Source organism: Anabrus simplex, chromosome 4 (genome assembly GCF_040414725.1).
Source record: "Anabrus simplex isolate iqAnaSimp1 chromosome 4, ASM4041472v1, whole genome shotgun sequence".
Taxonomy (NCBI): Eukaryota; Metazoa; Arthropoda; class Insecta; order Orthoptera; family Tettigoniidae; genus Anabrus; species Anabrus simplex.
This window is the reverse complement of record NC_090268.1, coordinates 299,067,293-299,082,773: the sequence shown is the minus strand read 5'-3', so window position 1 is coordinate 299,082,773 and position 15,481 is coordinate 299,067,293. Positions and strand designations below refer to the sequence as shown.

Here is a 15,481-nt window from a genome sequence, read left to right as displayed (position 1 = left end):
TTACATAGCCCACAAGAACAAATCAAGTCGGGGGTGAAATCAGGTGAACGAGTGGGCCACGAAACAGGACCTCCCTTTACTATCCACTTTGCAGGGAATGTTTGATCCGGGTGTTCACAAACCTTCAGTCCAAAGTGAGGTGGGACTCAATCATGTTGCAACTACCTCCGTTGACGAAGGGCAAGTGGGATGTGTTCCAGGTACACGAGTAGTACATATCTGAGCACCACTATGTACACTACCGTATGTAGGCGGGGAGGAAGAACACCTTGGATTATTAATAACGTTTCCGGACTACGGTTTCTTATCTCCAATTGATCCATTTGCCGTCTTCATCGTCCCTGAAAGTTTCTATCATCACCACGGATACAACCTGTGTTTATGAATATACAGAGTTATTCACCTAAGATGTTTCACGGAAATAACGTCTAAACCATTAAAGATATGGGTATTCTGATTTCATATTCGTAAATTATAACCAGGGGCTTGTAAAATAATGTGCTACGTATTCTCATGGGTTGATTAATAACCGAGAATTTGGTACTTACTCCATATTTTAAATGGAACGGCACGAATACATACAGCTTGCCTAAAAGTTCAACTGCGTACAAGTTCAAATATGTAAGTATTTTCCAAATAGGACAGTTACTTTTTGAGATATAAATAAGAACAGCATGCATGGTTTTGCATACCACATCAGACAGAGTGCAGTCAGGCAAGGACATAGCATATTGACGTGCAAGCAGTTTCCTGAGTGTGATTCCAGCCAAAGAATGGATACCAGTCATGTAAGCATATCGTACAAGCACGCACATTAATGGTGTCCCGACATAAACAATCAACACTGCCCCACTCCAGTACTGAAAAGGAGGGGAGAGTAAAGGGATAGTGTTGAAGGCCACTCCAGTAGCGAGAAGGAGGGGAAGGGAGTGAACAGGCAGTGCTGAATACACAGTGTGTGTATTCCGGCGTTATACTGTAACATTGTAATAAGATGGCTCATATCCTATCACAGGTGAGTCGAGGACGTATTATTGGCATGTGGGATGCTCACATGGTCCCCCAAGCAATAGCACAAGCAATACCATGCATTCTTAAGACAGTTTGGAGATGGATAGAAATATGGCAAGAACGAGGTGAAGAAGGATTGGTAGACCCGATATAACGCAGCTACAAAATATTCCTAACTAGTATAAAATACTTTTCGGTTAAAAACCTCCTTTACCTCTTAATACCATAATTATCAGAGTAGGTTACTTTTTATATTTTTATGTTAAAATGCTATTTGTTCGGGGCGTCGACCTATAGAGTTCTTTTGCCCCTACTTGCACAATATATGAACCTGCATGTAATTAGAATTGCGGAAGTGTTGAATGTTGAATGTGAGAAACGTTAAGGACGACACAAACACGCAGTCCCCAGGCCAGGGATATAATCATTTACAATTAAAACCCCCCTGACCCTGCCGGGAATCGAACCCGGGGCGGCCGGAAGCGTTGCCCCGTACACCGCGGGGCCGGACGAGTAGGTAACCTAATGCTGTACTTCAATAAATCCGACACTCGATCACAACGAAGTCTTGTAGCGGACTGTCTGCATGCAGTCCATACAGCAATGCGTTAAGCGAGAAGGTGAGTCATTGTGCCTTCGACACTACCTCTTCACTCCCTTCCCCCATGTTTTGTACTGGATTGGCCTTCAACACTACCCCTTCACTCTCTCCCCTTCTTTTCAGTACTGGAGTGGGGCAGTGTTGATTGGTTATGTCGGGACACCATTAATGTGCACGTCTGTACACATGTGATGGGTTCGCAAAATGTGTATGACAGGCGAACTCATGACAGGACAGGGAGGGTTGGTGTTTTTAAAAGGAATAAAATAAGTACTTTGACTTCAAAGGAACATAACTAAAGCTATAATTGTCACTCGTTTTAGTGTACAGTACAGACTACTGTATGAATTGAGAAATAAACATAACACAGGACACCGGAAGAGCTATTGCTAGAAAAGCAAATGAATAACGTCCGAGGTAGACTTCATTGGGAATGATCCTAAGGACGTGGGCACGGGAACGTAATAACGTCTCGTCAGTGTAATGTTATGATGCTGACATTTTTGCATTTAAAGACCGCGTTGGCAACGAGTTCGGTACTTGATGCGGCAAAGCCAATCTGAGGAGTCTGAATGATCGCAACCACAACGAAGATGTTTGAAAACGTGCGTCTCAGTCATCCGCATACACAATGTTTCTATTTATGTGCTCGAAATGTTGCCATCAACCGCAATGCACATCTGCAGGTCGTGTCGCGAGGGATGATGTCACAGACCGAAGAGTTTCCTTCGATATTGCAGCACATCTCTCTTCCCCGTTGTGTGTTCGCCAGTCATACAATAACTTGGCACACCCAGGGTGTGTTACGATACATCACATTATATGTAAGATAGTTTACAGTACATGCCTGGTATCCGTTCTGTGGCTTGAATCAATGCCAGGAAACAGCTTTTGTGCCAATACGTTCTTGGCCGACTGCACGCTGTCTGATGCGGCACGCAAAATCCCAAATACGGTTTTTATTGATATCTTAAAAAGAAACTGTCTGATTTTGAAAATAATTACATATTTGAAATTGTACGCAGTTGAACTTTTAGGCCAGCTGTATGTATTTGTGTCGTTCCATTTATCTCAGTTATTAATCACCCCATGAGATTAAGTAGCACATTATTTTACAAGCCCCTGAGTATCATTTACGAATATGAAAACAGAATACCGATATCTTTAATGGTTTAGACGTTATTTCCGTGTAACATCTTAGGTGAATAACCATATATATATATATATATATAAACTTATTTTCTACTGATACCGATATTTTTCTTAAAAATCACTATAAAGCACTTAATATTAGGGTAACCGTTCTCTTAAAGGAATATTACCGAGTTATAACATCTGCATCATAGGATGTGTGGTAAAAAGTCGAAACTTCTGTTGTTAATGGAAGCTGAGGAAAAGGAAAATATGCTCAAAAATAAAGTCATTAATAGATGCTTGGATTTGCCGTGTCCATCTTAAATAATTTCTCAGAGAAGAGAATCGCACTTCAACTTTTATCCCTTCTGGAGTTTTACTTACGGTGAAACTCATTGCATTCGTCAATCTACCATACATACATTTCATGCATGCGATATTTCCAGCACCATTGCAGTTGTTTAAAATAACCAAATGTGATATTATTATATAAAATACGCGTGTTTCCTGGATACCTGATATAGGGTAGGTATCGAATATAGATTCAGATTTCAAATACGACGCAAATGTGAAAATTTACTCTAACCCATTTTTAACCATTAGAACTTCCCAGATCACAATTGTTGAGGGGATTGTTGTCAAGTTGTACTTCTCCCTAAAGCAACACTTCCTACCACAACCACACTTATAAGAACAGACACTTAAATAGTAGACCTACTTACCTGAGCCGGTAAATGTCCTAGAAAATTCTTTACGCTGCGAAGCCATTGCTTTCATTCTATTCTTTAACTTGCACGCTTGAAATTCACTTTCTTGTTTATATTTGCTGCAGATTCCACCATGGCATGCCTTCAATCTTCAGGCTAAAACACACACAGAAACATAAATAACTCTTGCCAATATGTAACGAAAAGCATGGATTTTCTTGAGCTTGCGAATCTACCAAATTTTATGTGATGACACTTTACACTTCGGTGGATTGCTGTTTAGCCCATAGGCCTAGTAGACTACTCGAAATAGAAATTGTAACACCAAGAAGATATTGGTCATGTTTGTTGATTTAAAAAAAAAAAAAATAAGAAATGCATCCGGGAGATAGTAGGTTCGAATCCCACTATCGGCAGCCCTGAAGATGGTTTTCCGTGGTTTCCCATTTTCACACCAGGCAAATGCTGGGGCTGTACCTTAATTAAGGCCACGGCCGCTTCCTTCCAACTCCTAGGCCTTTCCTATCCCATCGTCGCCATAAGACCTATCTGTGTCGGTGCGACGTAAAGCCCCTAGCAAAAAAAATAAAAAATAAAAAAAATAAGAAATGTAAGTCACATAGCTCCGTAAATTATACTGGTTTCAGAGCCATTGGATTGTTACATGTACCTTCTCCGGATGACACATGGCATGGTAGCATAATAAAAAATTCAGAATATTGTTCCACACAAAGCCTTTATTGCAGGGTAACGAACACTTGCAGGATGCACATAGAGTGGTTTTGGACCAGCCGCAGTACGAACATAGGCGGCGATACGGTCGGGCATGAAGGCATACAGACGTCGGATGTCCTGAGAAAGATCATGCAACAGCTCGCGCAACTGATCTTCCAAATCTGCCGTAGTTCCCGTCGAATTTGGTCGCGAGTATTTTTGATGGATGAGAGGTCCGGGTCCTTTCTGGTCAAGGAAGTATGTTAACATGACGAAGGCAGGCCAGAGATACCCGTACTGTGTGAGGCCAGGCAGTATCTTGCAGGAAAATGGGGTTGTCAAGCTGCACCAGGCGGGAAGCACACACAGTCGCAGAATTGACTGGACGTTTCGCCAAGTCGTCAGGGTTCCTTCAGTGGGGAGTGGGTATAGTAGAAAATCCACCCTGCATGATGTCACATCTCGTAGGGGCGGTATATCGCTATGTAGTGAAGCGTATATCACTGCGCTGGCCAGAACGTCTCCAGACTCGAATTCGGCCATCGTCTGTATCCAGAAGAACCGTGATTCGTCGCCAGTCTGCAAGCTGTCATGCTGCCCGTTCCTGGCAGAAGTTCAAACGTCCTCGGCGACGCTCAGGGCGTAGTGGTAGATGTCGTAATGGACGCTGCAACGACAGATCTGCTCTACTAGTCGCCAGGATATGGTACTCGTTGACACAGACGTGTCCTCAGCTGCCGTGATATGTCTCTGGTTGGTGCGCAGCGACGCCCACGAATTGCTTACAACCTGTCGCACGATACAATGTTCTACCCTGCTGCTGGTCCGCCGAGGTAGACCCGAGCATTCTCAATGCATGCATGCACCCTCATGTTTCTACTGCGTCCAACAGTGTAGTCACAGCGGTTGGACGGTTCAAGTTGCGACCAATGCACCGAAACATCCGATCTGCCTCTCTTAGTTCAATGATGCAGCCTCTCTCAAAATCATCTAGCTGGTCAAAGGCTTGTCAACTGTGCCGTCGAAACATGCTGCGCGTTAACTCAGCTCTGTGGCTCACACCGTTACTAAGACTTTAATCTGTGTTTCGCATCTATGAATGAGGGAGGGATATTTACGCCCCCTAATGGCACTTCCGAAAAAACAATCAGCATTAAATGCAAATGGAACACATGACAGACTATGATCATACTTTGAGGGAACATTCTTTGTATTCACGCAATTCATTCATGGTACGCAACTTATTTTTGGAAATGAATGTAGTTACATCGCTCTCTGCAACCAAAATTTGTCTCAAGTTTTCGGACTCTTAGAGATGGGTTTAGAGAATACATTTTATTTAAACGGCCTTTGTTTATGTTCTTCTTTAAATGCACCTCTAACATTGTCTATGGTAGAAAATATTTTCCGCTCATTTTCTAGTATTCTGATATCTTTTCATGTTTCCTCAGGTATGCAGCATACCGTGCTATTCGGCGCCGAACCTCGCGGTCTTCCTCTTACGGAGAAACTTCTACCTCAGTACCTGAAGGAGCTAGGCTACACCACGAGGATTGTGGGAAAGTGGCACTTGGGCTCCTACAAGAAGGAATACACCCCTACATATCGAGGGTTCGACTCGCACATCGGGTACTGGACTGGACATCATGACTACTTTGACCACACCGCGATCGAGTCGGTAAGGTAAAGCCGTTCTTCGTCACTTGTTTCTCTACGCTTTGTGGAGTTGTTCTGGTGTCACAGATTGAGTATAACAATAGGTTACGTTGCACGTTGTGGTGGCTATACTCTCCTACCGTTAACCATATTATTAATTTTTTTTTTACATCGTTATGCCCTGCTCAGGAGTACGGTTGAACTTGCTTAGCTGATGTGTTGGCCTTCTTTTCCTCCCAAAATCTCTTCATCCTCTCGCTGAGCTTCTTCGTTCGCTCTTCTATCTAAGTTACTCGTATATTAGCTCTGATGTTGGGTTTGTCTTCAAAGTGGTGATTGTCGATTTTGGTTCTGAATTTACATCTGTCCTGTACAATGTCTTATGAGATGTTGATTTCCTGGAGATCTGTTTCAGTTTCACGAAGCCAGCTGTTCTTGGTTTATTATTATTATTATTATTATTATTATTATTATTATTATTATTATTATTATTATTATTATTATTATTATTATTATTATTATTATGCTTTCGAGTTGAGCCTCTATGGACTGCGTATTAACTACCAATTTCATTTTTAGTGTCTAGATCGTGTTCGTCTGTCGTCTTTGGCATCCTGTCACTATCCCGTAAGTCCACAATCAGTGCCTTCTTTCGCTGTCCTGTCAGAGGGCCCTGTGCGTGAGGGTGGTAGTTGCACCCACGATATCTCCTGCCTGTCGTAAGAGGTAACTAAAATATGAACCAGGGAATCTAAAATTGTTAGCTTGTGTTGGCGATCACGGTTCCCTTAGCTGAGTCTGGGATTGTTTTCACTTACTTTCTCAGAAAGGTAATATTATTTCTCGCAATGTTATAATAACATTTCAGTTCTGTTTAGCGTTAGACTCGTTGGCTGAATGGCCAGCATACTGGCCTTCGGTTTAGAGGGTCCCGGGTTCGATTGCCGGCCGGGTCGGGGATTTTAACCTTCATTGGTTAATTCCAGTGGTTCGGGGGCTGGGTGTTTGTGCTGTCTCCAACATCCCTGCAACTCACACAGCACACACAACACTATCCTCCACCACAATAACACGCAGTTACCTACTCATGGCAGATGCCGCCCACCCTCATCGGAGGGTCTGCCTTACAAGGGCTGCACTCGGCTAGAAATAGCCACACGAAATTAAATTAAATTAAAGTTCTGTTTAGCGATGAAACGCCCACTCTAGAAGTTTTTAACACGGGAGAAACATCCTTCAGCGGTTAAAATTCAGTAAATTCATAGCGGAGTGTCTGGTTCCTTGATTGAATGGTGAGTGTAGTGCCCTTCAGTTCGGATAATAATAATAATAATAATAATAATAATAATAATAATAATAATAATAATAATAATAATAATAATAATAATAATAATAATAATAATAATTGCTTTACGTCCCACTAATTACTTTGACTGTTTGCGGAGACGACGAGTTGCCGGAATTTAGCCCCGCGGGAGTTCTGTTACGTGCCAGTAAATCTACCAACAAGTGGCTGACGTATTTGAGCACCTTCAAATACCACCGCACTGAGCCAGGATTTAACCTGCCAAGTTGGGGTTGTAAGGCCAGAGCCTCAACCGTCTGAGCCACTCAAGCCGGGTTTCGGTTCAGTGGGCCCCGGGTTCGATTCTCGGCCTGATTGAAGATTTTAACATTGGTTGACTCCTATAGCTCGGGGGGTGAGTGATTGTGTTCGTCTTAATACACATCTCCATTTTGTGCACAACACATCACGCTACAAGCCACCACAGAAACAAGCCATTGTGTATACAGCCCTCGACATAGAGCTGGTGTCAGAAAATGCATCCGGCCGTAAAACTGAGCTAAATCTGTACGAAATGTAAAGCGCAGGTAATTGGGAAAAGGCCAAGAAAAAGAAGAAAACGAAGATGAGGATGATTTATAGCTTGGTAACCCCATGCACTTAAATAAAATATTGCTTGCTTGACATAATAATACTATAAATGTAAAAATCTAGTTTATTTGTGATTACTGAAGGATATTTATTTATTTATTTATTTATTTATTTATTTATTTATTTATTTATTTATTTATTTATTTATTATTCAAGAAATTATGTTTAGATTTTTTAAGCTGTTATTTATAAACTTTTCACATTATTTTTTCTGAAATTGGGTTTGCTCTATAATATAATATTTGCACAATGATTTTACTAAATTAATCCAAAACCTTATCTCAACAACGTGTGGCTCCATGGCAGAGTGGTCAGCAGTTACTATGGCGTTTCATTGTTATTGCACCGAAAATGTAGTTGGTGGCATGGTTGAAACGCTTTAGCTAATAGTATTTATAACACCACCTAACATTCCCAACATACAATATATTTATTTAGTGGTCTTGCAAAGTCTACGATTTAAGATGTTTTAAGATTAGTTATAATCCTTATTCACCTACAGTTTTTGCTACTTGATTCTGAATAAAGCTAAAATCTACTTTATTTGTGAATGAAGGTACAAATGTAATTTATTTGCGATTACTGAATGTTATTTATTTATTTATTTATTTATTTATTTATTTATTTATTTATTTATTTATTTATTTATTTATTTATTTATTTCAAGAGAAACATTAAATAAAATATGTGTTAGGGATTTATGCATAGGTAATACAATTTCAATGTATCTTTGCACAAAAATCCCCCCTCGTCATCTCTTTCCACAAGAATATGACAGGTGGATATTATTTGTAACCATTCGTATTTATTTTGAGGGGGAAATCATTTATGAATTAAAGATGTTTATTTTTGCATTTTCTCCGTAATCCCATTACATGAAGTCCTAATCCTCTAAGGCAGGGCCTCTCAGGGTGCATGTGCTTGGTGCATGCACTGTGCACGGTGCAAAAGACGATTTCCCTTGGTTGACCAGAGTGCAGACCCGCCACTCCTCGATTTGGAGCAATAGCGCTGCCTCTTTCCTCACGCCTGTCTCGCTCGCTCCCCCTGTCTCCCTCTACCACACTCGCTCCGTAGCGCTCTAAATCCGAGCTGACTTGAGCCGAGTAGAGCCGAGCTTAGCCGAGTAGCCTAGAGACGAAGCGTTGGTCCGAGCTGAACCAAGAGGGACCGATGCACAGTGCACGGAGCTCTTGCGCCTCGATTTGCACGCGTGAGATTTTGGGCGTTTGAGAGGCCCTGGTCTAAGGTAATGGTTCCCAGAGTGTGCGCCACAGCTCCCGCGGGCGTCGCCACACTTTCGCTGAAGATATTCCCGGATACATACTTGGTAATTAGAACTGATAAAATGATATCGGCATAAGATTAATGTGTACGTATCTTCAGTCTTCAGCCCGTGAGAATCCTTGGCCGAACGGTCAGCGTTGAGGTCTTTGGTTCAGAGAGTCCCGGGTTTGGTCTCCGGCAGGGTCGGGGATTTTAATCGCATTTGATTCATTCTTCAGGCTCGGACACTGGATGTTTGTGTTTTTCCCAACACTCTTCTCTGTACACACGGAATGCTATAACACGGGTATACTTACTTTTAAAGTTCTTAAGTTCATGTCATAAGGGTTGTAGAATTAAAAACAACGCATTCATTCACACTTAACCTTTTAATTAACACATACGTACCGGTACTTTCGCTACCGCGTGTTACAGGGCCTATGAACATACTTGTACGTTTCGGAGAATTTTACTGCATACAATTACGTTCCCTTCTGCAATAGGACGTCTATACTAGACTTAACTAAAGTTGGCGTCTGACAGGTAAGGTTGGAGGGAGGAGCACTGCACGTGCCATTTCACGATGTTGCCACATTCCAGCATTCCTTTCTACATACTCTTACCCCTCGCTTCCGGCTCACTTGTTCCCTCCTTCATTCTGACCGCTGTGATCTGTTGTAGACTGCCTGGCCAGGCGGTGTCGTCCCATTTGCGAACACTCTTATACAAACAATCAGGTTCTTATCAGTGACATTGACAGGTTTGGCAACTCCCAGCAAGACGAGCTGCCCTGAAGTTTTATCTCCATGGCGACCGCAGTCGCCCCACCCTCGTTTCCATGGCAACCACACAGCCACTCCCTTTATCCCGCCCCGGCAGGCAGTAAACGGACCTCCCTCTAAGAAATGTCAGACGCCAACTCTTATTATTAGCAGTATAGTGACATCTGTCTTTCTGTTCTTGAATTATGACCCGAGGGGATGTTATTAATCGAAACAGAATTATTGTATCTTTATGGCTATGTCTGTGCCTAATCTCAATTATCAACTTTGTAGGGTAGTTCGATGCTTGTAATGATGATGCTTGTTGTTTAAAGGGGCCTAATATCTAGGTCATCGGCCCGTGGGGTAGTTCGAAAAAGTGTATAAGGACATACAGTGACACACGAACAGGCATCGAAATCAGAATAAGAGCGTTACCCTGCTTGACTACTGAGGTTAAGCGTAAATTACAATAAAACTCGTGGACATAAATGTGTATTTATGACGGAAATCCTTAAAACGGAAGGAACTTACGATAGGTTACAATCTCATTCAGATCATATTTTTAAACATATTGCATCCCCATGAGTACCTCTATAATTGTTTACTGTTACTATTTATTGTAATGTAAGGAATATTTCTTTTTTTCATTACCATATCATAGTGGGATTACTAGCTGAAAGGTAGCCTTATTTTAAAACATTAATGCGACCGATATCTACTATAAATACTTCATAAATTTCACAAACAGCAGTCAAATACTGTATTTACCATGTTTGATGTACGTTTAACTGAAGTAGGCCTACATCTAACCAATGCTTAGAATAAAACATAGAGAGTGATTCATAGCCTTCAGGATAGAAAAAAAGAACATTAATATCAAACTTCATCGAATCATATACCACCAACAACAGAGGCAAGAAAAAATGAAATCTCAAGGGCAAAAGATAAACGGGTACCAAGAAATTATCACTTATCATAAGTCAAAAAAAAGGGAACATTATCAAGCACGCAATACCTTACTCCGATTAGTACAGCCGACCGGCTGAGCATACAGCTGGCATTTTTCAAGGCGAGAAGCTAACTTTTCACTTTCTTAAAACCTACGATATTCAGTCACAATACACAATCTCCCTGTCACCTGATCATATGTTCTCGCACCAACTGTCTTTGTCAAAACAGTCAAAACATGGCTCCCTTTATGAACTTGTCTTCGCAAGGAGCGCTGATGTCAGGTATACAGACACTCTGTTATTCTAGCTCGTTGTATCAATCCTATGATTTCCACAAAGCCATTTTCATTATTTTCCACAACCCCTCTCCCATTACAGACCACTTCCTCTAATTTCAGTCTTATAAGAGATCTGTTCTGACTAAATTATATCGTTACAGCCTTACTGGGGGCTGGATATGAGACGCGGCATGGAGCCTGCATGGGATCTACACGGCCAGTATTCCACAGACGTGTTTACCAGAGAAGCTGTTAAAATCATCAAGACTCACAATTCCACGCAGTCGCCCCTCTTCTTGTACTTGGCTCACGCTGCAGTACACTCCGGCAACCCCTACAACCCCCTGCCAGCTCCAGACGAAGCAGTCGCCAAGTTCGATAACATCCAAGACTACAATCGCCGTCGGTTTGCAGGTAGGTTCTTTCTATACAGACTAGCTTTTACATGATTTTGCACTGAATTAGAGATATACAAAGAGCAGGTTTGCTACACAGTATGGATTGCGTAGCTTTAATGTTGCATTCGGGAGATCCTGATTGTTGACAGTTCTGAATTTCATTGGGCAGACTTTCCATAGTCTTCTGTTCTTCCACCAGACAAATGCCGGAGCTAAATCTTAATTAAAGTCCCAACGTCACTAAAATCCATGTGCGATATTTACCTACTAGCAGAATAATAATAATAATAATAATAATAATAATAATAATAATAATAATAATAATAATAATAACACCCGTGTGGGGATTTACCGGTTACCTCCATTACCTCCATCGGGCGCGTCCCATTGGAATTGGGGAAGCTCGCTGGCTCTGCCGCCAGCAGAGTCAGAGGGTAGTAGGGAAATAAAATACCACCGTGAAAAAAAGAAACTGGTCCCTTGCCAGGGTTATGGCGAAGACTGGTAAATGACCAGAAGCCAGAAAACATCTTGAGGCAACCTCTAGGGCTAACAACCCTAGTTGTAAAAGGATGGGTACCCGTCCAAAGCAAAGTCAAGTCAAAAAGCATGATGGCACAACATTTCAAGAAACATACCCCAGGGGGTAAATCTTCGGATAAATCCCTCGTCGTGAACGCCACGGCGCACGAGTCTCGTTCGGATTCTGGGGGAGACTCGACATCATGCAAGAGACGAGTCGGAGCGTCTCGGTGTACCCCGAAGAGTCAAAAACTCAGGCCAAAATCTAAAACCTTTCTAGCAACTTTCAACATAAATTCACTTACACAAACTGGCAAGATGAAAACGCTCACCAAAGCTCTTCACGAAAATCAGATATCCATAATGGCCCTACAGAAAACAAGATACCCAGATGAAGAGATTTTTGAATCCGAAGGCTACCGATTTTTCAAGAGCAAAGCGCAAAGAGGAATCCTCAATGGAGCTGTGATTCTTGGAACCGCGTTTCTATTAGAACCAAGATCCTTAAATCGGTTGCAAATTTCGAACCTGTGAATGACAGATTGTCTATACTCACAATTAAATGCGCGAACAAAACCTACGCTCTAGTCAACGCACATGCTCCTACAAACGATAAGAAAAGTCTGATCCAGACGAAGTTGATAATTTCTGGGACCTACTGGATGAAAAATTAAACAAAATCCCCAAACACCATGTCAAGCTTCTTTTGGGTGACTTCAATGCCCAACTAGGTCGTGAACAGAAGTACAAGAAAGTTATAGGAAATTACCCTGCTCACAAAAGAACCAATCCCAACGGCAAAAGACTGGTGTCCATTTGCGAAAATCACAACCTGCAGGTCATGTCGACCCACTTTCGCCATCTACCCAGAAAGCAAATGACTTGGCGTTCTCCCGTCCAAGCTTTCGGAGAGTTCCAAATTGATCATGTTGCAATCTCCAGGAGAAACAGCCCTGAGATTATGAATGTCAAGGTAAAGAAAGGCATCAATGTGGCCTCAGATCATTATATGTCTCTTATCAAATTCAAACCAATTCCCGCAAACACAAGGAAGACAACCAAACAGATCACACGCTTCGACAATGATAAACTTCGGCAAAGGGTCGAGGAGTTACGGAGAAGGCTAGACCAAATGACTGTGACTTTAACAACGCCAAAAGTCTCCTTGTTGAGGCCGCCAAAGACGTTGCAGAAATCAAGAAAGCAAAAAGCATGTCTGGTGGAATGGTACCCTAGAAACAGTCCTCCAAGAAAGACTCAATGCGTGGAAACAGTACTACTCTACGAAATCAGAAAATGATTGGGAAACCTACAAAACCCAACGTGCCCAAGCAGCTAGGGTGTTCAGAACTGAGAAACGTAAATACGAAAAATCTCTCATTGAAAAGATAGAACAAAACTTTAGGAAGAATGAAAGCAGAGAGTACTACAGAGCCTTCAAACGCAAACTCGCTGGCTATAAACCACCATCTCTATGCTTTGAGCGAAAGGACGGCACACTGGCGACGTCAAATGAAGAAAATTGCAGCATTCTGGCAGATTACTTCAAGAATTTACTTAATTGCTCTAAACCGCAAAGCGCCATTGAGACCAAGGAACCCTTACTCAGGTACCCAGATTCCAGACCACCCGACAGAGATGAAATCAAGCGCCACATTGCCCATCTCAAAAATAACAAAGCGCCGGGGGAAGACTCAGTAGTAGCAGAACTATGGAAATATGCCCCAGAGGAATCACTTGATATCTTGCAAAAGCAAATAGAAGAAATTTGAAACAAGGAGACCCTACCGGAAGATTGGAAAATAGCTTTGATCCATCCATTACACAAAAAAGGCAGCATGAAGAACATCAACAACTACAGAGGAATATCTTTGCTACCCGTGACTTACAAAATTATATCACTTGCCATCCTGGAGCGTTTGGAAGCACAAGTCGAACATCAAATAGGTGAATACCAAGGAGGGTTCAGAAAAGGTCGCTCAACAGCTGAACAGATCCAAAATCTCAAAACGATCATCAGATATTGTGCACTAAGGTCCAAGCAGTATGTGTCTGTCTTTGTGGACTTTAAGAAAGCGTACGTCTCCATTGACCGGGAAGTCCTGCTAAACATCTTAAATGAATTTGGAGTTGATTTGAAACTGCTGGCATTAATTAGAGCCACCCTGACCGATACAAAATCCAAGGTGCAGTTCCACGGAAGTCTCTCGCATTCCTTTGACATCAAAACAGGAGTCCGACAAGGTGATGGGCTATCCCCGATACTCTTCAACTGTGTTCTTGGAAAGATCATCAGAACCTGGCGGGTGAGATTACAGGAAACCAATTACAGTCCATTGAGAATAGGGACCAAATCCAAGGGGATCGCAACAGACTGCTTAGCATTTGCCGATGATATTGCTGTTCTCTCAAACGACATAGAAACCGCTAGAGCTCAAGTTGAAATTTTAAAAGAAATTGCCGAACAAACTGGTTTGCAGATATCGTTTGAGAAAACAGAAGTAATGACTAACATCAAAGAGGCTCCACCAAAACTCCATACAAAATACGGGGACATCACCCGAGTAGACAAATTCGAATACCTGGGTGAGATCATCATGAAAAATTGACTGGACAAAGAAGCACTTCAGGAGCGAGTACGCAAACTGGAAATAGCCTATCAAACATCCCGCACAATCTACAACAAAAAATGCCTTTTCCAAAACACCAAGATACGTCACTATGAAACAGTTCTGAAGCCAGTAGTTCTATATGCAGCCGAAACCCTGTCTCTAAATGCCAACAAAGGACTCCTTGAAGAACTGGAGAAAAGAGAACGCAAAATTGTGAGAGGAATCTTGGGATCAAAGTACAGAAATGGAATCCATCAAAAGAGATCCAACAAGGAAGTCTACAGCAAAATAGAGAAAATTACCGACACAATCCGAAAAAGACGGGCACGATTTTATGGTCATCTGAAAAGATGGACGAAAGAAAGTTAACTAAAGAAATATTTCACTTTTTTGATTCAAACCCCAAAACCACAATTCCCTGGTTTAGAAATACCAAATAAGACCTGCAAATGCTACATATTTCAGCTGAAGACGCCCTTAACAGAGATATCTTCCGCAAGAAAATATTGACGAACGGGCTAAACCGAGACGAGCAACCGAAGAGAAGACACGGTGCCCCTTGGACAGAGGAGCGTAAGCAAGCCCACTCACAAAGAATGAGGGAAATTTGGGCTCTAAAGAAGGCCAAGTTCAGTGTCAAATGCAACAAGACTTAACGTGGTCCTTGATGGCCCCAGCGAATTTTATATATAATAATAGTTATAATAATAATGATAATAATAATAATAATAATAATAATAATAATAATAATAATAATAATAATATCGGACAATGCCGGACTTCTTTATATAAATTTTGTCTAATGAATAGAGCATTTCCGGTTACAGCAGCTTCGGATCATATTATTTAAATACACTAATTTTACTAAAATGAATAGTTAATAATAATTTCGTGTGGCTATCTCTAGCCGGGTGCAGCCCTTGTAAGGCAGA

The 15,481-nt window shown here is 41.7% G+C and overlaps 1 protein-coding gene across 2 annotated transcripts in view; it reads left to right on the top strand.

The window, feature by feature from the left end:
- LOC136871908 (arylsulfatase B) overlaps positions 1-15,481 on the top strand; it is a 347,013-nt gene that overhangs the window by 297,579 nt on the left and 33,953 nt on the right. For both annotated transcript variants that reach the window (XM_067145620.2, XM_067145622.2), the window contains exons 6-7: positions 5,619-5,845; positions 11,179-11,431. In XM_067145620.2, the coding sequence (XP_067001721.2) occupies positions 5,619-5,845; positions 11,179-11,431 (480 nt within the window). The remainder of the gene's footprint in view (positions 1-5,618; positions 5,846-11,178; positions 11,432-15,481) is intronic.